The sequence below is a fragment of the Pseudorasbora parva genome, chromosome 4 (assembly GCF_024679245.1).
Source record: "Pseudorasbora parva isolate DD20220531a chromosome 4, ASM2467924v1, whole genome shotgun sequence".
Lineage (NCBI taxonomy): Eukaryota > Metazoa > Chordata > Actinopteri > Cypriniformes > Gobionidae > Pseudorasbora > Pseudorasbora parva.
The window spans coordinates 32,687,355-32,713,256 of record NC_090175.1 but is presented as its reverse complement, the minus strand read 5'-3'; the positions used below and the strand labels follow the sequence as shown (position 1 = coordinate 32,713,256).

The following is a 25,902-nucleotide window of genomic DNA, read 5'->3' as shown; positions in this document are numbered from 1 at the left end:
ATATATATGTTTTTTGTTGTTGTTGTTGTTGTTGTTGTTGTTGTTGTTTGGAGCAAAACATTAATTAATTAATAAATCAATGAATTCAAATCTTAACCTGGCTAGTGATGCATTACATGGATAAAAAAAAAAAAAAAAAAAAAAGTGAAAATAAATGATGACCGAATTATATTTTTGGTTGAACTATCCCTTTAGTTTAAGATTTATTTTAATCATAATTATGCAGACCTAGCTTCCAGATTGTATTGCTGTTAACATTATTTACATTTAACTTTTTATTGCAGGTGCAGTCAGTTGAAACAACGCAAATAAACTACATTACCCATCATCCTTTGCCTGGACTCATTAGCACTCACTGTTTACAACAGTGTCTCATTATCCTGTTTTCTGCGCGGTTATCTCTGTCATTCACTGCAATGTCTTGTATTGTGTACACTGCATTTCTGAGCATTTTTCCCGGTTTCATGTCACTTGGTTTGTTGGATTTCTTGCCTGTTTCCCGGATTACCCGTCTCTCCTGTCTTGTTTGTCTTTTTGGACTGTTTGCTTGTGTATGACATTTTGCCTGTTTTTGACTTCGATTGTGGATTACTCTCTTAATAAATACTGCATTTGGATCTCCTACATTCTGTCTCAAAGCGGTTCTTTACAATTAGAGACTTTGTTTACCTTGTGAAGTTGTTGTTTGTTATCTTTAGCAAGTTATTGTGATTACCCTTCCTTTCTACTTTAACTCTCATTGCTAGTTGAAGCATAATACACACTTGAATTTTGGTGTAGAATTGAGTCTAGACTCTTTGAATGTTATTTATATTAATATAAATGGTTTCTGAGTGACTTGTAAACATTTGTCAAAAGTATATTATTGAATACATTTTTGTTGTTGAGTGTTTTATTTACCATGGAGTTAATAAGACTTTTACATAATGCTCAAAGTTGCATGTGGGCCACATAAGGGCCATTAGATTTTAACAAAACTCAGCCATACTAAAATTCCATATAAGGGCCACATACAATTGTATTGTTTGGCTCACGTTTGGTGGAGTTATGGCACTGCTTTGGCTGTGCTGTGGTAAATAAGAAGTGGGAAAGATCTGGGCCGGCAAACACAATCTAATCTGGGCCACATCTAAGCTGTTTATCTGGGCCAGATCTGGGCCAAAGGAAATTTGCTGACTGAGTTGTAACGTTGAAGGCTCTGTTCCTTCTAGCTATTTCTTCTCTTAAGAGGATAGGAGATCTTCAAGCTCTTTCAGTGGCACCCTCGTGCTTGGAATTTGCACCTAGCATGTTCAAGGCTTTCCTTCATCCTAGGCCAGGTTTTGTATGGTACTTAGTGTTTGCTATAATTACTGTACTAGCCTCTTGCGTTATCTAGACAATGCTGTCTCTCTAAGAATTTTTTTAAACTTTCTATTTATTCAGAAATTGTTTAAACAGTCGGTAACACTTTATTTTGATAGTCCATTCATTGAGACTCTACTAATTATTAGGAGCCATTCAGTATCTTGTCAACAGTGCATCAGTTGACATTCAACAAAACTGTTTCAACAGACAAGTAACATACATTCAACTAACTGCCTATAGACTATAAGGTAAATTTCAAGTGTTAATCTACAGATTTTACAAAAAGTGCCTGTTGACTGTCAGTGTTATTTTGCAAAAGGTTATTTACCAATTGTCAACTAACTTTCTGTAGATTGAGTCACCATCTTCTAAGCTGTCCACCAACAACTTGTCTACCAACAACTCAACATCAATCTATCAGTTGAAAGTCAACAGTCATGTCAGCATATGATCCGTTTATGATAATGTATATCTTACTCAAGGGGTCTCAAATGCATCAAATTAATGATTATTAAAACTGATTAAAAACTTAATTCTTAGAAAAAAATCTTTAGTTTAGCATTTGTTGATAATCTGTTGATAGTCAACTAAAGATTACTTGCTTATCTGTTGCCTGTCAACAAATATATTGTTTACGATCAGTAGACTGTTAATAGACATTCTCCACTAAGGGTTAGTAGACATCTTTTAGGACTATCTAATTAAAGTGAAAAACAGTTGATATCAGTAGAAAGTCTATAACCTATCAACAGATTGCATACAGGTTTCCATTAATTATATGCAACATATTTACCATTTAAAATGAGTCTTGCAAATCTGACTGAAGTAGAACAAACACTATAGGCAGCATATCAGAGGGAGAGAAAAAATCACTTTTATTAAGTAGATACAAAAAAAAAAAAAAAACACTCCAAATAATACAACCCATCATTTACTATGGTATCAGGTTCACATCGGGTTATGTGACAAAATATATTGAGTTTTTCAAAATGAAAACTCTCTTAATACTTGTCTACAACAACATTTCAAATGCCCAAGGCCAAGATCAAAAGTTATAAACAACAACAAATAATAATAATGATAATAATAATAATAATAATAATAATAATAATAATAATAATAATAATAATAATAATAATAATAATAATAATAACGAATTAATACATTTTGCCTTTCATGACAGTAAGGTTTACAGAAAGTTCCTTAACTTATCTGCGGTTAACATTCCTTATGTCTTTGAGAAGTCTTCCAAGTACTCCATGTTTATATCTTCTTGCTAACCAGTAGGTCCACTCTATGAAGCTGAGCTGTTTTTTTAAGGCCTTCTCAGAACGATTACCCCGCATACGCCAAACTTCTTTCTTGTAAGTCTGCCACGCTCTCTCAATGTTTTGAGTATGTAGTCCTGTTTGTGGGTCTACATAATTCTGGCTGTGGTTGACTCTGACATGCTTGTAGCCCTCCTGGGAAAGACTGGCATATGCTCTCCACTCATCACTCACAACTAGACTTTGAAGTTTAACATGTTTCTTGATAATGGGAACAAGGGTTTCCTTGTTTCTTTTCTTCACAAGGCGAAGAATGGGGCGTCTGCTTGCAGCTTTGATCTCAAGTATACCAAACACCCAAGTTCGCTTTCTTTTCCAGGTGTTACCAAAGCGTCCTCTTGCATACTACCAAAAAAACAGCATGAACAGTATTACAAAATAAGAAAATCTCTGTATCATGTATCAGTTTTTTTCAAATCAGGTGTAATTACATGAGATTGTTTAGTTTATCACTAAAACTCTTTTAAATTCCATATAACACAATAACTATGTTTACATAATAAGAAAATCTTTAAAGGGTCAGTTCACCTAAAAAAGAAAATCTGGAGATTCATGGTTTTGAAAATAAAGTGGAAAATAAAAATTGAGATTAAACCACTGGAGTCAAATGGAGTAGTTTTATGATTTATTCATTAATTTTTTTAAGCGATAGTTGCATAGCTGTCAATGGAGGGACAGGAATTGCTCAGATTTCATGAAAAAGATCTTCATTCGTGTTCCGAAGATTAAATAAAGTCTTACAGGTTTGGAACAACATGCGGGTGAGGATTTAATAACAGAATTTTTATTTTTAGGTGAACTAACCCTTTAATAAAATTTCTTGTGAACAAGTAAAAAAATATTGAGATACATTTTGCCATTAAATTAAACGTTGAATATTCATTTTATTTTTGTGTTAAGAACACATTCCTGTTTTATTCTACTTAAGCATGAGATAACCCTTCTTTGGGTTAAACAAAATAAATAAAATGTCAGTGAAAGTGAAAATTGCACATTTAGATTACACTACCTTGCGTTTGTGGCAAAACTTGCTCTCATCAATGTGAACAAGGACATTAACTCCACCAACTATCTGTCTCCTTTTTTTTCGGTGCTTCTTCAGGCTTTGTACACAAATTCTTCTGAGTTTCTTTGACATCATGGAAAGTGTTGCTGTGCTCTTTGCAATGCCATCTTGAAGCATGTCTACTTGCCGTAGATGTAAACCCTGAGCAAATCTACAAAGATTAACAATAATTATTATTTTTTAAATAAGAACATTGTATTTTCACAAAAAAATAATGTGTGCTTTATCAACCATATTTGTACCAAGTACCTTGTATTTTGAACACTAGTTTTTTACTTTTTTTTTACTTTTGACTCTAAGCATAGCAAAACATACATAGCTGATTAAACAGTACAATATACTGTAAAAAAAAAAAAAAAAAAAATTGAACACATCTATAATCACCAGCATAATCTTCTGTTAGAAGCTTCTGTTGAAGATGTTTTATAAGACATCCTAAATACTAATTCAAAGTATGGTCAAAATATAATCACCTTGATACAATTTAAAAAAAAAAAGAGTTTGTTTTTTTAGTTTTTGGGTTATTGTAAGATATCTGGCAAAGTATGGTGAGATATACAGTATTACATGAAATGCTTTTGCAATAGGATATGCTATGCTATTAGATTGACTATCATATTTTTGTATGCCACCAAAAACTATAACGTGCTGTAATGTAGTTGTGTTCTGTGGACTCAAAAAACACCATACATATAGTGTAATATGTCAAATACTAGTTATGTAATATATTTGCATTGCTTACCTATGTATATACTTCATCCATGTGAACAGACTGCAGTGTGATTGTGAGAAAAGTGAGTTTGTCCGAACACTTCTTCTCAGCCGTCCACATCTTTTACGTCGACACTCCCTGGAAGTTTCAGGACATAAGATTATATAATAAGTTTAAATGTTTAACATAATGTCTTGGACACACACACACACACACACACACACACACACACACACACACACACACACACACACACACACACACACACACACGTGTGTGTGATGTTGAGTAATATTAGATTTATTTATCTTTTATAAATTGACTGATTATTGTGCTGATACTTGAAATATCTGTTTTATCTTCCAGCTGCTTATTCAAACTGATTAGATAAAATAGAAATACAATCGTGATAAATTTGGCACTCTTACAACAATCTACATTACATTACAAAACACAAGTATTGTCATTATTCATTAATCGTAAGCAATCACTTGACGTCTATTCATTGCGCTACTATAGCCTACAGCCAGGACCCGCACCATTTATTTTTATTTATTTTTTTAATTGTGAAAGTGTGAAAAATTTAATGTGAAAGTTAGCGCTCACATTAATTTAAATAATAGCCTTTTGAAGTTTATTAAACACATTAAGTCATTCTTTCTTCTCAAAGCACCTCTTAAAATAACAACTAATACTATTTTATAGGCTAAGATATTTAAGAGTTTAATCTTAAATCATAAAAATAAAGCATTCTTACCAGACGTAATGGTCCTTGGACTGGAAGGCAACCATGTTCATTTTATGCCCGCAGTTCTTGCATTTAATTTTGCGTTTCAACAAGCCAATCATTTGCAACCATTTTATTAACTTTAAAGACGATTTTTTGGTTTCTCCAACATAAACTTTGTTCAAAAGTTTCCTCTCCACTGAATCCATCGAGTCCGCGACCAATAACCAAAAAATTAAAAATTGGCGCACTTTAATTTCATTGGCTTATGATGTTATCAGAATCCGATGCACCTACCAGGGGTTGTGTGTTGGCAGCGGTTGGCAGCTGGTTGGCAGAGTTGACACATGACGAAGCACTTCTTCAATCTGATAGGCCAAGCAGCACTGCCTACAGGTTGCTCTGCTCCGAACTTTATTGTAGAGATGGTAAGTAAAGTAGGACTATCAAATTCCTTGGGAAATGTTGTTTTGTTATTACTTTCATTCTTTATTACTTGCATATGAAACAATATCTTTATCTCACTTTATTTCAGCATCAACATATGGGCCTATATGATCAAGCGCCTTCAGCTCACTGCCCCTCACCTGGCAGTGGGGGGAGTGCGGATACCATTCATTTTACCCGCGCAAAGGCACGACGGGGAAATACCGAGGGAAAAGAAGAAGACATTTTCATACACAAAAGTGGTAAGTTGTGTTTATAAAAGTGAAATTTATTGTTGTTAGTGTGCTGCTACGCACAATAGCTGATTTTTCTCATGACGCGATTGCATACAAGTCAACACAAATTGATCGTTCTGAGCATTCATTGGTTTGTATGCTATGATGCACTTTTTGTTAGAATGCTACACAAGAGATGTGTTAAAAAACAACACAAAGTGTGTTGATGCTATTTTGACACATATTTGGTTCAACACACACTTGTGTTAGAATGTAACTGGATAGAACAGCACTGGGTGGAGGGCAGTTTGTGTTTATGATAGAAATTATAGGTATATTTTATATGGTTTTCCATAAAAAGCTCAAATAAATAAATAAAATCTTAACTTATAAAAACTTAAATATTAACGTTTTCAAGGCACTTTTTTCAAATGCTGCTTTCACCGCTTTTTACTTGTTATAACTTACAAGACTGTATTTCTGTCAGACATCTACAGAAGCTCTTATTAATATTAACAGAGGTTTAGATGTTGGCGATTCATTTAATGTTTAATTTGAAGTCACCAGAATCGTGACCAGTGGCTCCTTTATTGAGCTCTTGACAATATTATCATCATGTAGTTTTGTAGCTTTCTCAAGAGTTTAATATCTGAAAGATGATTTTTAAAAAGGTGTTTATTATTGTGTGATTAACATGTTGCAGTTATCTTAAAATGTGTTTTAAATACATAAATATAGTGCGTACAGGATCTTGAACTGAATCAGCTCATGAATCTCAATGAGGGTGACAAACCAAAAGCTTGCAGCAATGGGTGCCACCATGTTACAATACTCATGCATTACTCCCATCATGCATTGCGGCATGAAGCTTTTGGTTTGTCACCATTGTTGAGATTCATGTGCTGATTCTTGATGTCTGTGTTTGATTAGTTTGTACTGTAGCCCAAAACTTTATTTTTAAGAAATAATTCTGCACTGCTGGATATCATGATGTAGCTTCACAAGACCGTTATAACTAACAGCACATACATAAATTGAATGCACACCATACAAATACTCAAAAACTTGATCAGGGCAATTGGAGCTCGGGTAGAATATCCTGTCTGAGCCCCTCTAGCAGACAGCAAGCTAAATCACTTTCACTAAGATTGTATGGGCACACAAACTTGTGAAATGAACCTAATTAATTAACCTAATTAATTTGCTTTACTTAAGTTGTGTAATGTAAGTGTGAACTTGTGAATTATTAAAGGAATATACAAAAATCCACATTACCTTATGCACAGGCTAAACCAGTACATCAATTAATGTGATTAACTAAAGTTTTTTAGTAATCATCTCTGAGTTAAGCATGTTCATGTCTTCTTCATAGTAGCCTGCGGGTAAATGGTCAGACCCCAAAACTGTCCATAGGCTCAGCACATAGCACATGGATTCTGTTCCCATTATAATACAGTAACGTTAGTCATCATTAACTAAGCGTTAGCTTCTCATGACTTCATCATGTTTGTGGCCCCTCAACTAAAGTGGTGTCATGGTCCTTTGAAACAAAGATGTGTTATTAAAACAAAGATGATGTGTTATTAATGAAATTGTGAAATTACATGAATATGTACATGAAAGCTCAAGCCTTTACACACAGTTATCGGAAGCTTTTTCATAGTTTAATGTGAGGTAACGATACAGATGAATATTGAAGTCGATAAATTCAAGTTCAATTAAACTCTTCCCTCCATCGCATTATGACAGTCAACACGATGAAGATTCAATATTCCTGTAATTATACTTAAAATAGTTTACAGAAAAGGCTTAACAAACTATTGCATAGATAAGCTATATTAGGCCTACGGTACGCATCCTTTGTGCTTGTTGTGAAGCGGAAGCGTTGCCTCTGCACGTGTGCATGGCTGCGCGCTATTCAAGCACATAATTCTGCGCACGGGATGTGCATTAGCGCATGCGCGCTTTGTGCTGCCAATTGAAGTATTTCATATTATAATACAGTATGAACTTTACAGTACAGTACAGTAATTAGTTTTACTGGTTTGTTAGCTTAAGTTTATTACCCTCTGTCTTAAGTTATCTTCTGATAATTTATAACAAGAATGGAGACCAAAGAAACCTGTTGTGTCTTGTGGATGTAATTACATAATGTAAAAAACTTTTGACAATGTTCTTACAAAGTTTAGCCACTCTACCCTACTGACATGTATTCCTATTTTTTCATGTCATATTTTGCAGTTAGTAGGATGGACAATCTCAAGCCTGTGAAACAACATATTCTCTGAAAAAAAAGAAGGCGGAGATGCTCCAGTCTCGAGTGAACGAGCTGGAGGAGGAAAATGACTTACTCAAGAAGCAGCTTGAAGAAAAGTCTGCACCAGAACAAGGTTTGTACAGGTAGAGCACATGGCTCTCCGGAACCTCTATGGGCTTTTGAAGAATAATGCTATAGCATAACTGCACATATTTCATGTTTGACAATATTGTTGCTGACCTTTCAATATTATTTTGTACCTGCTTTAGGTTTTTGATTTTTAGATTATATTTAGCACATGCATACATTTAGGTGGACAATGTGTAGGATCTCTAAAGCAGATAACCCTCAAAGTGGAATTAAAAATAGAGAGATATAGAGTTATTTGTGAAAACATTTGCATTTAAAACTAAATGCTGCTGCTTTTTGGACACCTGTTAAATTGCAACTAAAAATGATTTCCTACAGTAGGTATGTAGTTTTTCCATTTATAGGTATCTACTCAAAGTTTTCTCTTGCTAGGGTTTGGAGTTTTTGTAATTGATATTAAATTGTTTGTTTTTATTTTTTTAATATATTTTTAAAATTAAAAATCAGATAAAAAAATATATATTTAAAAAATTGGTCCCACTCTATATTGTGTCTCTAACTACTATGCACTAAAATTTTAAATACTACTTTGATACAGTGCACTTATTGTGTACATACATGTTTTAACATTGTTCTTATATTTAAAAAATATCTGCATGTAATTACATCTGTACTTAATTTCTGTAATTACATTCTGTAATGTACTACATTTTTCATTTAATTTGAGTATGTTTAGGTTTATAACAGGGTCTGGTTCTCACCTTATTGATGAACAGGAATTGTAGTTTGCGATTAAAGCAGCAAATTCTAAGTCAATTGCACTGTGCAATTGTGCCTACTGTGAGTGCATCCTAACTCACCCTTAAACCTATCCATACCATCAAACCTGTCCCTAACCTTTCCCGTATCCCTCCTCAAAAGCAGCAGTGTTTTGCAATACAATATGAGCACAATAAGTACATTGTACTTATTTTTTATGTAAGTACATAGTAGTTAAGGACACCTAATTTAAAGTGTGACCAAAAAATTACATTATAGTAATAGTATTATAGTAATTATAGTCATATTATAATTACATTACACATAGTCTCTTATTTGGGTGACAACATTTAGAGCTTTATCTGTTATTTACTGCCGTTTGTAAGGATTGAACTGACTTCACTTGTGTATAGCCTGTAGACTGCTGCCTTGCCATAGCACATTGGATTTCCATTTACAGCATTGGCTGTAGACAACATTAGCATTGTTTTTTTAGTAGAATTCACTGAAATACTCAAATAGTTACAGTAAAGTTCTTCAAAAAGCACCTTGATTTTACAGTGGGTATAGGTTTACATTATATGTTTATATTACAGATGGGAACTTGGAGATAATGGCCACTGGAAGTGAGGAGCCACAGGCCATGATTTTGGACTCCAGCACTGACACTACCAGTGATTCCAGCACTGACTCAAGCTCTGAGTCCAGCTCTATCTCTGACTCTTCAGATGAAGAAAAGAAGAAAAAGAAGCGTAAAAAAGAAGAATGACAAGAAGAAAAGCAAAAAAAGAAAGAAGGAAAACAAGAAGGTGAAGAAGTCAAACGGAAAAGGAGAGCGAGGTATGGACACACTCTATTTAGTTAGGTATGAAGTATTTAGCTGATTATTAGGGCCCAAGCCCTGAAAGGGCGCAGAGCCCTATTGTTCTTCTAAGGATTATTATTAGGGCCCAAGCCCTGAAAGGGCGCAGAGCCCTATTGTTCTTCTAAGGATTATTATTATTATTATTATTAGGGCCCAAGCCCTGAAAGGGCGCAGAGCCCTATTGTTCTTCTAAGGATTATTATTATTATTATTATTATTATTATTATTATTATTATTATTTTAACCCGACTATTTGGGCATTTTTGGGGCCCTTCCCGTGCTCGAAAACTCTTGAAACTTTGCACACGCATCAGAATGCGCGGCCATCAGAGGCCGGGCTGAGGCTGGGACCCGGGCGTGGCAGGGGGGCTCGACAGCGCCCCCTAAAGTGGGCTCTGAAAACGTGGTCTATAAATCAAACACACTTGCACGTACATATATGAAACTCGGTACACATATAGAGCTCATCGGGCCGAACAACTTTCGTGCTCTAAGTTATGCGTCAGCCCAACAGGAAGTGAGCTATTATGGGTTGTTCGGAAAACGCATGCTGTGGAATTTGCGATACTCCTCCTAGACGATTTACCCGATCAGCACCAAACTCGGTCAGCATGAAGTCAAGACACTGAGGATGCCAAATTGCAAGCGAATTTTTGATATCTCAAACGGTTTGGCCGTGGCAAAGAGACGAATTTATGGCGAGAAAAGGGAAACAGGAAGTGTGTTATAACTTTTGCATACATTAATTCATTTTGATGAAACTTCAGCTGTGTGTTCGTTGTAAGAGGCCGATCACATGGATATGACTTTTGTGAGTCAAAGTTATAGCGCCACCAACTGGCAGCAGGAAGTGTCACTTTTGTCCAAAGAGGAGGGTTAGTTTTATCTGCAGTCACCAAACTCGGTATATATATTGTACATTTCGAGCCGGATAACTTTCTCATTTACAGTCATTAGCTCTGACCAACAGGAAGTCAGATAATTTGGTTGGAAGATAACAAGAAGTGGAAAGCGAGCTCTTAGTTTTTACCTTCTCCTCAAAAGCGATTCATTCAATCTTCTCCAAACTCGGACAACATGAAGTAAATATACAGAAGATGCTAAAATGCGAACGGTTATTGGATATCTCAAACGGTGTTCCCGTAGCAAAAGCCTAAAAAACACAAAATAAGCACACAAGTGCCTGGTTCATAAATAAGGCTATACTCCCACCTGCTGGTTATTCTATATATCACACTGGCTGTTTTTCTGTTTTTTTCCCCCTGTTTTTTCAACACTTATGCACTCCCTTAAATGACCAGTAGAGGGCAATATTGTATAAGTTTTTAAGCAAAAAACCTTGCCTCTGTGTGTGTGTGTGAATGGTTTTCTAGCCTGGTGGGGACTTAAACCTGAATGCACACAGACTCATGGGGACTTCCCAATGGGTACAAAAGCTAATAAATCATACAGAATGAGTTCTTTTGAAGAAAGTTTTGTGTGATGGGTAGGTTTTGGGGCAGGAGCAGTGTAGGATGACAGAATATATGGTTTGTACAGCATAAAAACCATTACGTCTATGAGTCCCCAGAAAGATAGTGAACCAGACATGAGTGTGTGTGTATGTGTGTGTGTTTGTGGGTGGGTGTGTGTGTTGCGGATGGGGGATGGTGGATGGGCTTAACTGATAAGAGTTGCCTGCAGCATACTTCAGCATTACTACTGTGTGTGTGTGTGTGTGTGTGTGTGTGTGTGTGTGTGTGTGTGTGTGTGTGTGTGTGTGTGTGTGTGTGTTCTTTTTTCTAGCCTGGTGGGGACTTCAACCTGAATGCACACAGACTCATGGGGACACGTGTCACTGATTTCTACAGTGTGTGTGTGTGTGTGTGTGTGTGTGTGTGTGTGTGTGTGTGTGTGTGTGTGTGTGTGTGTGTGTGTGAGCCACTCTTCTGTCTAAAAAGATTACCTCTCAATGCTGTGCTTTGGCCTGCATTAAAGCATAAAACATTTTATTCTGGGTTTGAATAAAAAAAATAATGTATAAAACCAGTTTATTTGTAGGGCATTGACAATATTGTTTTATATAATTAGTTAAATAATTGTGTTAATACAAATAATTATTAATAAAAAAATATAAATATAAAAAAACACTACTAACAAAAGAAAAAAAAAACACATTTAATTGTCTTTAAAAAAAAGAAAAAAAGTAGTGTGTAACTTAAAAAATGAGAAGATTAATGCCTTTTGTTTAAATATAAATATAGAATAACTAAATATAGAATAACCAGAAGGTGGGAGTGTAGCCTTATTTAGTAACCAGGTGGGATATGTCCTAGAGAACACTGTTTTGAAGATAAAACTATATTGTTGATATATTAAAACAGTGTTTTCAGACAGTGAAATAAAAACAATGTTCTCTCACTGTTTAGATTTTGTGTCTGTCATTCCCCCTCCCCCTCCCTCTCTCAGGATCACTCTGTGTGTGTGTGTGTGTGTGTGTGTGTGTGTGTGGAGGGGGTCTCTCTCACTCTGTGTGTGTGTGTGTGTGTGTGTGTGTGTGTGTGTGTGTGTGTGTGTGTGTGTGTGTGTGTGTGTGTGTGTGGAGGGGGTCTCTCTCACTCTGTGTGTGTTGCCTTGTCTCTTGTTTTTTTCATAATTTAACCCTTTCATATCATAATTGCTATCAGCAATATCTACACTTTATTGTGAAAAATAAGTAAAAAATTTTTTATTATATATATATATATAACACTGGTCTTCTGAACTTACAATATTTTGAGCTGCAAAAAATACAATTGCACATAATTGAAAGTTATATCCTAATACTTTTAATTGTTTTCTGTAACATGGGCTTTAAAGAAGGTCATGTGCTGTGTTTGCAAAGATCACGTATGACACCTCTTTAAACTAATTATTTATTGATAGAATTCAAATGGATAAAAAAATTAAATTTCACATGAATTTATAAAAGTGGCTGTTTATAATAAACTTCCTTAAATTATATGCACGCATATTACTCTTACCTGACACTGATATTAAAATCATTGTTGCGGTCTCTGTGATTTGGCTTAATTTATTTTTAAGAGAAGTGTAAGGATAATACAACTTCAGCATTTGGACAGTATTCTGCACTCATTTTGAAATTGACATTTGACATCATCTGACATAAAATTAATGAATAAAATGTAATTGATCTCATAGATGTGAGTGTTGTGGTTCCTGGTCATAACAGCACCAGTTGCTGCAGTTAATGAGGTGAATTCAAATGACTTTGACATAGTCCCTTTATTTATTTTTTCTCATATTAAATGCCTATTGGCCTGCTGTGCACAGGTAAGCTGATGCCACCGGGGTGGCGGTGCCCCCGGCTTGGGCCCGTCATCGCTGCTCGCAGCTTTAATTATTATTATTAGGGCCCAAGCCCTGAAAGGGCGAAGAGCCCTATTGTTCTTCTAAGGATTATTTGTTATTATTTATTATTATTTTTTTACGCGACTATTTGGGCATTTTTGGGGCCCTTCCCATGCTCGAAAACTCTTGAAACTTTGCACACGCATCAGAATGCGCGGCCATCAGGGCCGGGCTGAGGCTGGGACCCGGGCGTGGCAGGGGGGCTCGACAGCGCCCCCTAAAGTGGGGTCTGAAAACGTGGTCTATAAATCAAACCAACTTCCACGTATATATATGAAACTCGGTACACATATGGAGCTCATCGGGCCGAACAACTTTCGTGCTCTAAGTTATGCGTCAGCCCAACAGGAAGTGAGCTATTATGGGTTGTTCGGAAAACGCATGCTCTGAAATTTGCGATACTCCTCCTAGACGATTTACCCGATCAGCACCAAACTCGGTCAGCATGAAGTAAAGACACTGAGGATGCTAAATTGCGAGCAACTTTTTGATATCTCAAACGGTTTGGCCGTGGCGAAGAGACAAATTTATGGCGAGAAAAGGGAAACAGGAAGTGTGTTATAACTTTTGCATACATTAATTAATTTTGATGAAACTTCAGCTGTGTGTTCGTTGTAAGAGGCCGATCACATGGATATGAGTTTTGTGAGACAAAGTTATAGCGCCACCAACTGGCAGCAGGAAGTGTGTCACTTTCAAAATTGCTTTAAATACCCATCTTATTTTCACCCGATTTACTTCAAACTTCATCAGTATAATGTCAAAACATGGCAGATATAGACATATTAATGGATTCCTGATTCTAGAAAAACTGTTGTCATGGCAACGTGTCAAAGTCTAATAATCTTTTTTGGTGTTTTTGAGACTCTTCACATGCTTGAAATTACATGAAACTCAACACACACATCAGACATGCTGTCCAGAAGATGCAAGCAAAGATTCAGAAACGGGCGTGGTAGAGGGGCTCAGTAGCGCCATCTTTTGTCCAAAGCGGGGGGTTAGTTTTATCTACAGTTACCAAACTCGGTATATATATTGTACATTTTGAGCCGGACAACTTTCTAATTTACAGTCATTAGCTCTGACCAACAGGAAGTCAGATAATTTGGTTGGAAGATAACAAGAAGTCGAAAGTGAGCTCTGAGTTTTTACCTTCTCCTCAAAAGCGATTCATTCAATCTCCTCCAAACTCGGACAACATGAAGTAAATATACAGAAGATGCTAAAATGCGAACGGTTATTGGATATCTCAAACGGTTTTCCCGTAGCAAAAGCCTAAAAAAGACTAAATAAGAACACACGTGCCTGGTTCATTAATAAGGCTATACTCCCACCTGCTGGTTATTCTATATAATCACAGTTTTTTTTTTCTTTTTTTTTCTCAACACTTATGCTCTCACTTAAATGACCAGTAGAGGGCAATATTGTATAAGTTTTCAAGCAAAAAACCTTGCCTCTCTGGGTGTGTGAATGGTTTTCTAGCTTAGTGGGGACTTAAACCTGAATGCACACAGACTCATGGGGACTTCCCAATGGGTACAAAAGCTTATAAATCAGACAGAATGAGTTCTTTTGAAGAAAGTTTTGTGTGATGGGTAGGTTTAGGGGCAGGAGCAGTGTAGGAGGACAGAATATATGGTTTGTACAGCATAAAAACCATTACGTCTATGAGTCCCCAGAAAGATAGTGAACCAGACATGAGTGTGTGTGTATGTGTGTGTGTTTGTGGGTGGGTGTGTATGTTGTGGATGGGGGATGGTTGATGGGCTTAACTGATAAGAGTTGCCTTCAGCATACTTCAGCATTACTACTGTGTGTGTGTGTGTGTGTGTGTGTGTGTGTGTGTGTGTGTGTGTGTGTGTGTGTGTGTGTGTGTGTGTGTGTGTGTGTGTGTGTGCGTGTGTGTTTGTGTTCTTTTTTCTAGCCTGGTGGGGACTTCAACCTGAATGCACACAGACTCATGGGGACACGTGTCACTGATTTCTACAGTGTGTGTGTGTGTGTGTGTGTGTGTGTGTGTGTGTGTGTGTGTGTGTGTGTGTGTGTGTGTGTGTGTGAGCCACTCTTCTGTCTAAAAAGATTACCTCCCAATGCTGTGCTTTGGCCTGCATTGAAGGATAAAACATTTTATTCTGGGTTTGAATAAAAAAAAAAAAGTATAAAACCAGTTTATTTGTAGGTAATTGACAATATTGTTTTATATAATTAGTTAAATAATTGTGTTAATACAAATAATTATTAATAGAAAAATATAAATATAAAAATTACTAACAAAAGAAAAAAACTAATTTAATTGTCTTCAAAAAAAAGAAAAAAAAAGTAGTGTGTAACTTAAAAAATGAGAAGATTAATGCCTTTTGTTTAAATATAAATGTAGAATAACTAAATATAGTATAACCAGAAGGTGGGAGTGTAGCCTTATTTCGTAACCAGGTGGGATATGTCCTAGGGAACACTGTTTTGAAGATAAAACTATTGTTGTTATTGCAAAACAGTGTTTTCAGATAGTGAAATAAAAACAATATTCTCTCACTGTTTAGATTTTGTGTCTGTCATTCCCCCTCCCCCTCCCTCTCTCAGGATCACTCTATGTGTGTGTGTGTGTGTGTGTGTGTGTGTGTGTGTGTGTGTGTGTGTGTGTGTGTGTGTGTGTGTGTGTGTGTGTGTGTGTGTAGGGGGTCTCTCTCACTCTGTGTGTGTCGCCTTGTCTCTTGTTTTTTCATAATTTAACCCTTTCATATCATAATTGCTATCAGCAATATCTATCACTTTAATGTGAAAAAAATGTATTTTATATATATATATATATATATATATATATATATATATATATATATATATATATATATATATATATATATATAAAAAATACTGGTCTTCTGAACTTACAATATTTTGAGCTGCAAAAAATACATTTGCACATAATTGAAAGTGATATTTGTGTGTGTGTGTGTGTGTGTGTGTGTGTGTGTGTGTGTGTGTGTGTGTGTGTGTGTGTGTGTGGGGTCTCTCTCACTCTGTGTGTGTGTGTGTGTGTGTGTGTCTGTCTGTGTGTCTGTCTGTGTGTATGTGTGTGTGGAGGGGGTCTCTCTCACTCTGTGTGTGTCGCCTTGTCTCTTGTTTTTTCATAATTTAACCCTTTCATATCATAATTGCTATCAGCAATATCTATCACTTTAATGTGAAAAAAATGTATTTTATATATAATATATATATATATATATATATATATATATATATATATATATAAAATGTATTTTATATATATATATATATATATATATATATATATATATATATATATATATATATATATATATAAAATACTGGTCTTCTGAACTTACAATATTTTGAGCTGCAAAAAATACATTTGCACATAATTGAAAGTGATATCCTAATACTTTTAATTGTTTTCTATAACATGGGCTTTAAAGAAGGTCATGTGCTGTGTTTGCAAAGATCACGTATGACACCTCTGTAAACGAATTATTTATTGATAGAATTCAAATGGATTAAAAAAATAATAATTTCACATGATTTTATAAAAGTGGCTGTTTATAATAAACGTCCATAAATTATATGCACGCATATTACTCTTACCTCACATTGATATTAAAATCATTGTTGCGGTCTCTGTGATTTGGCTTAATTTATTTTTAAGAGAAGTGTAAGGATAATACAACTTCAGCATTTGGACAGTATTCTGCACTCATTTTGAAATTGAGATTTGACATCATCTGACATAAAATTAATGAATAAAATGTAATTGATCTCATAGATGTGACTGTTGTGGTTCCTGGTCATAGCAGCACCAGTTGCTGCAGTTAATGAGGTGAATTCAAATGACTTTGACATAGTCCCTTTATTTATTTTTTCCCATATTAAATGCCTATTGGCCTCCTGTGCACAGTTAAGCTGATGCCACCGGGGTGGCGGTGCCACCGGCTTGGGCCCGCCATCGCTGCTCGCAGCTTTAATTATATATTATTATTTTTTTTACCGACTATTTGGGCATTTTTGGGACCCTTCCCATGCTCGAAAACTCTTGAAACTTTGCACACGCATCAGAATGCGCGGCCATCAGGGCCGGGCTGAGGCTGGGACCCGGGCGTGGCAGGGGGGCTCGACAGCGCCCCCTAAAGTGGGGTCTGAAAACGGGGTCTATAAATCAAACCGACTTGCACGTACATATATGAAACTCGGTACACATATAGACGGTTTCATCGAACGCACGCGCGTTGCTACGGTTACGCGCCTGGCCCGAAGTTAACTTCCGGTCTGTGTCTGTTTGTATGGCGCACTACTCAGTAGAAATACATTTTAAAGTACTATTCTTGGTTAACATGATATAAATATTAAAAATCAAGCAGAGAGCACATGACACAAGTTTCCCAACATTATTCTTATATTATGAAACAAAGAAACATGTTATGCCGACGCATTGCATAATTGAAAGGCGAGTGCGCATGCATTTATATAGGCTACTGTGAACCCACCGGTAAAATGATGTTCGTTCAAATCCAGCTCAGACATGACATAAATCTGTAGCTTACTATACTTGTTGTAGCCATTAAACAATGTTTTTTTTTCTTCATATTTATGTTTAAATATTATAATATTATTTTTAGATTTCATCTGATTATGATAAGTGCAAAGATGCGGGTCAGAAATGATTTTGGTGGTTATATTTAGTTTAATATTAAGTTTTGTTTTGTAAAAAGCCTCTCTTTCGTTTTGTACAAATTGCCTCTTAATTTTAATAAAGGGTTCTTCGGTTAATTGCATGTATTTAATTAATAAGAAATAAATAAGTAGACTAGGTCGCGGAAGCCATCGCTTTCATCATGAACCGAAGCGCGTCTCCAACTGAAACTCGGCAGGCTTGCCTCAGACATGAGGAATATGTAGCCTAGTATGTGTAGAAACAAAAAGATTTAAATAAGCACATGGTGCAGTGTTCAGAACTCACACGGTAAACAACCAGCGTTATACAGATGATCACGGCGATGGGCATGAGCGGGATATCAAAGTTTAAGGGAATTTTTTTTTTTTTACCTTCTACTGAATATGATCGGGTGCAAGCACATTTTAAACAGCACTTATTCACACACGTAATTTTGTGAATAAGTAATTTTGTCGTTTTCTCTAATGATTTCAAAAACATCTTGTAGTGCTTACCTGCTTGTAGTTATCAGTATACTGTTATATTCTATTAAATGATTTTGTCATTTCACACTGTGGCCAATTTAAATGTTACCAACTAAATGAGACATACTGAGTTTATAATTAAATTTATTAATTGCGTTTAATTATTGCATCTAAAGATTTTTCACGTGAATAAAGGCAAATAGATTTGCACACTTTGCTTAATCCCTGGTCTAGTCTGTAAAACTTGTCAGAAGTTCTCGTTTCTAATCTGCCCTCGTGGTCTATTTTTTCTCTCATCAAAACCGAATACCATCAGTGGTTGTACATCAAGAGCAGGAACAGTTTTTGTGCGTTTTGTTTCGCGATCTGACCGGAACAAACAGAAAGTCTCTGCAACGGCGTTAAGCGTTAGATTAAAGCGCTCGTCTGTGTGAAGACTGCATGAGCCGCGTTTGCTGCATTGAACTGCATTGTTTGTATTAGTTAGGTTAATCCGTGAAGCAAGATGTTTTAAAAAAGTGGTAGGGACATGTCCCACCTGTCCCACCCGCAAATTACGCCTATAAGTTAAAAAAAATTGGTTGATTGACGCCAATCGGACGTTCATGTTTTTTTTCCGTCTATTTGAAAGTTCGGCTAATAAACATGGTCATTTTTTTAAAATAAGTTACATAAACTGCTTTCAGGAGTTTTTGACCGGCATATCATCAAAATGTCCGGAAAACGAAACCTCTGCCATTTTTTTTCTAGCGGAAACTCTGGGATCAACGTGACGGTGAGTAATGAATGACAGGATTTTCAGTTTTGGGTGACCTACCCTTTAAGTGGGGCGTTTTCCCACTCTATATTAAAGACATAAATGGGAGATTATTTATAATAAACATGCTGAAACAAAAAAAAAAAAATCTATACATTAAGATAATGGTGCACAATCAAAATTAAAGATGCTAACGCATAAGAAAGATAACGCATCCTCTGGTGTTATTGATGTCTACCGGAAGTTAAGTTTGGGCCACAAAAGCGCGCATGCGCAGTAGCGTTTGTTTATGTTGTTACCGTTGAAACCGTCTATAGAGCTCATCGGGCCGAACAACTTTCGTGCTCTAAGTTATGCGTCAGCCCAACAGGAAGTGAGCTATTAGGGGTTGTTGAACGCATGCTGTGGAACGCATGCTGTGGAATTTGCGATACTCCTCCTAGACGATTCACCCGATCAGCACCAAACTCGGTCAGCGTGAAGTCAACACACTGAGGATGCCAAATTGCGAGCAACTTTTTGATATCTCAAACGGTTTGGCCGTGGCGAAGAGACAAATTTATGGCGAGAAAAGGGAAACAGGAAGTGTGTTATAACTTTTGCATACATTAATTCATTTTGATGAAACTTCAGCTGTGTGTTCGTTGTAAGAGGCCGATCACATGGATATGACTTTTGTGAGTCAAAGTTATAGCGCCACCAACTGGCAGCAGGAAGTGTGTCACTTTCAAAATTGCTTTAAATCCCCATCTTATTTTCACTCGATTTACTTCAAACTTCATCAGTATAATGTCAAAACATGGCAGATATAGACATATGAATGGATTCCTGATTCTTGAAATACTGTTGTCATGGCAACGTGTCAAAGTCTAATAATCTTTTTATGTGTTTTTGAGACTCTTAGCATGCTTGAAATTGCATGAAACTCAACACACACATCTGACATGCTGTCCAGAAGATGTAAGCAAAGATTCAGAAACGGGCGTGGTAGAGGGGCTCAATAGCGCCATCTTTTGTCCAAAGTGGGGGGTTAGTTTTATCTACAGTCACCAAACTCGGTATATATATTGTACTTTTCGAGCCGGACAACTTTCTAATTTACTGTCATTAGCTCTGACCAACAGGAAGTCAGATAATTTGGTTGGAAGATAACAAGAAGTCGAAAGCGAGCTCTGAGTTTTTACCCTCTCCTCAAAAGCGATTCATTCAATCTCCTCCAAACTCGGACAACATGAAGTAAATATACAGAAGATGCTAAAATGCGAACGGTTATTGGATATCTCAAACGGTGTTTCCGTAGCAAAAGCCTAAAAAACACGAAATAAGAACACAAGTGCCTGGTTCATAAATAAGGCTATACTCCCACCTGCTGGTTATTCTATATAGCACACTGTGTTTTTTTTTTATTTTATTTTTTTCAACACATGCTCTCCCTTAAATGTCCAGTAGAGGGCAATATTGTATAAGTTTTCAAGCAAAAAAAAACTTGCCTCTGTGTGTGTGTGTGTGTGAATGGTTTTCTAGCCTGGTGGGGACTTCAACCTGAATGCACAAAGACTCATGGGGACTTCCTAATGGGTACAAAAGCTTATAAATCAGACAGAATGAGTTACTTTGAAAAGGTGAAAATGCAGAAAGTTGTGTGATGGGTAGATTTAGGGGCAGGGGCAGTGTAGGAGGACAGAATTAATGTTTTGTACAGCATAAAAACCATTACGTCTATGGTGAGTCCCCAGAAAGATAGTGAACCAGATATGAGTGTGTGTGTGTGTGTGTGTGTGTGTGTGTGTGTGTGTGTGTGTGTGTGTGTGTGTGTGTGTGTGTGTCTGGCTGTGTGTATGTGTTGTGGATGGGGGAATGGGGGAGGGGCTGAGCTGATTTGAGTTCCCTGCAGCATACTTCAGCATTACTAGTGTGTGTGTGTGTGTGTGTGTGTGTGTGTGTGTGTGTGTGTGTGTGTGTGTGTGTGTTGTTCTAGCCTGGTGGGGACTTAAACCTGAATGCACACAGACTCATGAGGACTCGTGTAACTGTAGGGACCTAAACTGAGGTCCCAATGGGTACAGAAGCTTATAAATCAGACAGAATGAGTTCTTTTGAAAAGGTGAAAATGCAGAAAGTTGTGTGATGGGTAGATTTAGGGGTAGGAGCAGTGTAGGAGGACAGAATATATGGAGTGTACAGCATAAAAACCATTACGTCTATGGTGAGTCCCCAAAAAGATAGTGAACCAGACATGAGTGTGTGTGTGTGTGTGTGTGTGTGTGTGTGTGTGTGTGTGTGTGTGTGTGTGTGTGTGTGTGTGTGTATGTGTGTGTGTGAGAGAGAGAGAGAGAGAGAGAGAGAGAGAGAGAGAGAGAGAGAGAGAGAGAGAGAGAGAGAGAGACACTTTTCTGTCTAAAAAGATTACCTCTCAATGCTGTGCTTTGGCCTGCATCAAAGGATTAAACATATTATTCTGGGTTTGAATAAAAAAATAAATGTATAAAACAAGTTTATTTGTAGGGCATTGACAATATTGTTTTATATAATTAGTTAAATAATTGTGGTAATACAAATAATTATAATTAAAAAAATATAAATATAAAAAAAATTACCCCCCCTCTCCCTCTCTCAGGATCACTCTGTGTGTGTGCGTGCGTGTGTGTGTGTGTGTGTGTGTGTGTGTGTGTGTGTGTGTGTGTGTGTGTGTGTGTGTGTGTAGGGGGTCTCTCTCACTCTGTGTGTGTGTCACCTTGTCTCTTGTTTTTTCATAATTTAACCCTTTCATTTCATAGGCTATCACAAATATCTATCACTTTATTGTGAAAATAAGTAAAACAAAAACATATATTATATCTTTAATTAAATACTGGTCTTCTGAACTTACAAAATTTTGAGCTGCAAAAAATACATTTGCACATAATTGAAAGTGATATCCTAATACTTTTAATTGTTTTCTATAACATGGGCTTTAAAGAAGGTCATGCGCTGTGTTTGCAAAGATCACGCATGACACCTCTTTAAACTAATTATTTATTGATAGAATTCAAATGGATAAAAAAAAAAAATTCACATGATCTTATAAAAGTGGCTGTTTATAATAAACTTCCATAAATTATATGCACGCATATTACTCTTACCTCACATTGATATTAAAATCATTGTTGCGGTCTCTGTGATTTGGCTTAATTTATTTTTAAGAGAAGTGTAAGGATAATACAACTTCAGCATTTGGACAGTATTCTGCACTCATTTTGAAATTGACATTTGACATCACCTGACATAAAATTAAAGAATAAAATTTAACTGATCTCATAGATGTGAGTGTTGTGGTTCCTGGTCATAGCAGCACCAGTTGCTGCAGTTAATGAGGTGAATTCAAATGACTTTGACATAGTCCCTTTATTTATTTTTTCCCATATTAAATGCCTATTGGCCTGCTGTGCACAGTAAAGCTGATGCCACCGGGGTGGCGGTGCCACCGGCTTGGGCCCGTCATCGCTGCTCGCAGCTTTAATTTTTATTTTAGTGCTTTATACTTAATTTGTTGCATAGTGCACAGTCACACTTTCCCACAACCCAATCATCATCTGTCTTGTCATCTCTTTTTCGAATGACACGAAATCAACATGTCAAAAGCTTAACTGTTATGTTACAGCCAGTGTCTGGGAATTCTCAATGAATATCAGTGATGATCTGTATCCAACTTGTATTTTTACTACAGCTTTCTTAGAGATTATGTAAGTAATTAAGTAAACACAATATGTGCTTACCTATTATGGTAATCAATAATTAAAAATAAAGAATGTTCTGAACAGTGTTTACCTCAGTGTTTTATAGCAATAATCATCAAATACTTTATTGGCACACTGCCTTCACACTACCGACTATTAAACGTTCTTAAAGGTGCACTATGCAACTTTCCGTCCACTGGAGCGCGCCTATTCAAAACAAATGTGTAGTTTGGTGACGCAAAGTGTGAGCGCAGCATCTTGGGACATGTGGTCTTCACCTCACAGCCGGTGGAAAATAGGACTCGGGCAGAAATCACGTTCATGCATGCGGTTATTAACGTTACTGTAGTGTAAAGCAGAGCAGGACCGAGTGTTGTGGACCTGAGCACAGCTGCTGGAGCGATTGTTAAACAAATACCCGCCTCGTGAATACCGGGACTTTTATTATGACGGGACGGGACTCATTTGCCGGGCGCCTGCACTGATCTGCTCTTCCGGTTATGATTTTGAGCTAAAGCAGCTCTGTTTATCATATTAGATACATTTAAGTGTGTTTAAAACGATGTTATGACGTTACTCCGTGCGTTCACTTGTTCACACTGCTAAGAGTAAAGCGCTCCTGCCAAAAAAAAGCCGAAACCGAGGGTAACGCAGATATGACGCAATTGACAGGCGACTCCGTCAAATGCAATGCTGAAACGTCCCTGTCCTTAGTTAAAATAGCAATTTTTTCTCACAATTTACAAATAGTTGGAAACATCTGGGATATTGTAGGTACTCAACTGAACAAAATATATAACCTAGTGGTCTTTGGATATTTTACTGCAAAAATACTACATAGTTCACCTTTAATCAAAGAATAAGCCGTACACCTTTATCCAAGTTGTAGCCTCCATTTTAAAAAGAAAACATGTGGGAAACATTGTGGCTCACCTTGTGCCTAAGAAACTACACAAGACACAACACAACATTTATTGGTGATTTTATTTACATTATTGTTTTTTTTTTTTCAGTTGCCTCAATTGCAGATGTGGTGAAAAGATATCGGCGTGTCCTCAAACTTGTGCAAAGAGGCTTCAGGATGACCGCAGCTTTCAAGAAAGCGTGTGTTTCTAGAAATGCTGTGAAAGACACTGCAGCAATTGCAGAGATTTACATTGTAGACAAAAGTGTCCTAGAACAGATCAAGGGTAAATACACACTTTTGCAACTAGCACAACTGTGTCAGAAAAAAATTGTTGGTGAACTTGCAGAAAAGATCATTGAAATGAAAACCAACAAACAGCTCATCCCCTTTTCTGTCAGGAAAGACTGAATGTGGGCAAGAAAATGTTACCCATAAGTTAAGTGGGTTGCTGTTAACTAAATGCAAGTTTGTTTGTTTTTGTTTTTAGTGGTTGTAAACTTTATAATGTTTAAGCTTGGTCTAGGGCAGTGCAACATTTTTTTTGTCACGTATTGAGTTTTCATTTAGAAAAAACTCAATATATTTTGTCACATAACCCGATGTGAACCTGATACCATAGTAAATGATGGGTTGTATTATTTGGAGTGTTTTTTTTTTTTTTTTTTGTATCTACTTAATAAAAGTGATTTTTTCTCTCCCTCTGATATGCTGCCTATAGTGTTTGTTCTACTTCAGTCAGATTTGCAAAACTCATTTTAAATGGTAAATATGTTGCATATAATTAATGGAAACCTGTATGCAATCTGTTGATAGGTTATAGACTTTCTACTGATATCAACTGTTTTTCACTTTAATTAGATAGTCCTAAAAGATGTCTACTAACCCTTAGTGGAGAATGTCTATTAACAGTCTACTGATCGTAAACAATATATTTGTTGACAGGCAACAGATAAGCAAGTAATCTTTAGTTGACTATCAACAGATTATCAACAAATGCTAAACTAAAGATTTTTTTCTAAGAATTAAGTTTTTAATCAGTTTTAATAATCATTAATTTGATGCATTTGAGACCCCTTGAGTAAGATATACATTATCATAAACGGATCATATGCTGACATGACTGTTGACTTTCAACTGATAGATTGATGTTGAGTTGTTGGTAGACAAGTTGTTGGTGGACAGCTTAGAAGATGGTGACTCAATCTACAGAAAGTTAGTTGACAATTGGTAAATAACCTTTTGCAAAATAACACTGACAGTCAACAGGCACTTTTTGTAAAATCTGTAGATTAACACTTGAAATTTACCTTATAGTCTATAGGCAGTTGGTTGAATGTATGTTACTTGTCTGTTGAAACAGTTTTGTTGAATGTCAACTGATGCACTGTTGACAAGATACTGAATGGCTCCTAATAATTAGTAGAGTCTCAACGAATGGACTATCAAAATAAAGTGTTACCAAACAGTCAATAAGTGGATAAAATTGTTACTTACTGCTTGCAGGAATACATTTGTAGCTGCCACTTTCTTTAGTTTAAGACGCTGAGCGAAGCTTGCTTGAAATTGGCCGAACAAACAAACAGTCTTGAATTAAATAGTTGTGGTATCTGATTTTAAACATCATCTATGACTGTTGACATTATTTATCTGTGGGAAAGGTAGAACAGTCCTCACGTCTCTTGCACAGCCTGGAACATGACCATGAGAGCAGCATGTTTACCTGCAGTACCGATGATTTGGCTCCGTCAGTTCCGCCTGACAATGCACATGTTTGGACAGATGCAAATGTTGGGGGCGTACATATAAATGATCCCCAACGCTTGCGTCACGGTTGGCCTTATGTTGAGATTCACTTATTTTTCCATGGTGTTTTTCGTGCACAAGATTTACATAAGAAGTAGGAGGCAAGGGTCTTTGAGACTCACAGTATGTGATGTCCATGTACTGAACTCTTATTATTTCACTATGCCAAGGTTAATTAAATTTTTCATTCTAGGGCACCTTTAAATATCCTTTACTATCAATTTTTATCAATTTAACACATCCTTGCTGAAAAAATTATTGATTTATTTCAAAAATAAAATAAAAGACTGACTGCAAATTACTGACCAGTAGTGTATAGTTTTGTTACAAAATATTTCTATTTTTAAAACATTTGCTTCTTCTTTATT

At 36.3% G+C, this 25,902-nt stretch overlaps 1 protein-coding gene and 1 long non-coding RNA gene across 2 annotated transcripts; one reads left to right on the top strand and one right to left on the bottom strand.

Moving 5' to 3' along the window:
- Nucleotides 1-2,521: 2,521 nt before the first annotated feature.
- Nucleotides 2,522-4,798, bottom strand: LOC137074024 (uncharacterized). Its single transcript, XR_010904865.1, has 3 exons — nt 4,484-4,798; nt 3,685-3,892; nt 2,522-3,020 (listed from the first exon to the last, which is right to left on the bottom strand). It is a non-coding gene; the product is annotated as an uncharacterized lncRNA (long non-coding RNA).
- A 208-nt stretch (nt 4,799-5,006) lies between these two features.
- On the top strand, nt 5,007-25,046 carry si:ch211-127n13.2 (protein FAM133). The gene is made up of 4 exons (XM_067442726.1): nt 5,007-5,869; nt 8,084-8,232; nt 9,545-9,788; nt 23,838-25,046. Exons 2-3 carry the CDS (start codon nt 8,148-8,150, stop codon nt 9,715-9,717), a joined length of 258 nt encoding a protein of 85 aa, XP_067298827.1. The 5' UTR covers nt 5,007-5,869; nt 8,084-8,147; the 3' UTR covers nt 9,718-9,788; nt 23,838-25,046.
- The last annotated feature ends 856 nt before the right edge of the window (nt 25,047-25,902 follow it).

What these genes read in the sequence shown, in the direction of transcription:
- si:ch211-127n13.2 (XM_067442726.1), top strand. Translation starts at nt 8,148, where the DNA reads ATGCTCCAGTCTCGAGTGAACGAGCTGGAGGAGGAAAATGACTTACTC. An exon ending in AAAGTCTGCACCAGAACAAG is followed by an intron (nt 8,233 to 9,544) that starts GTTTGTACAGGT and finishes TTTATATTACAG; the next exon opens with ATGGGAACTTGGAGATAATG.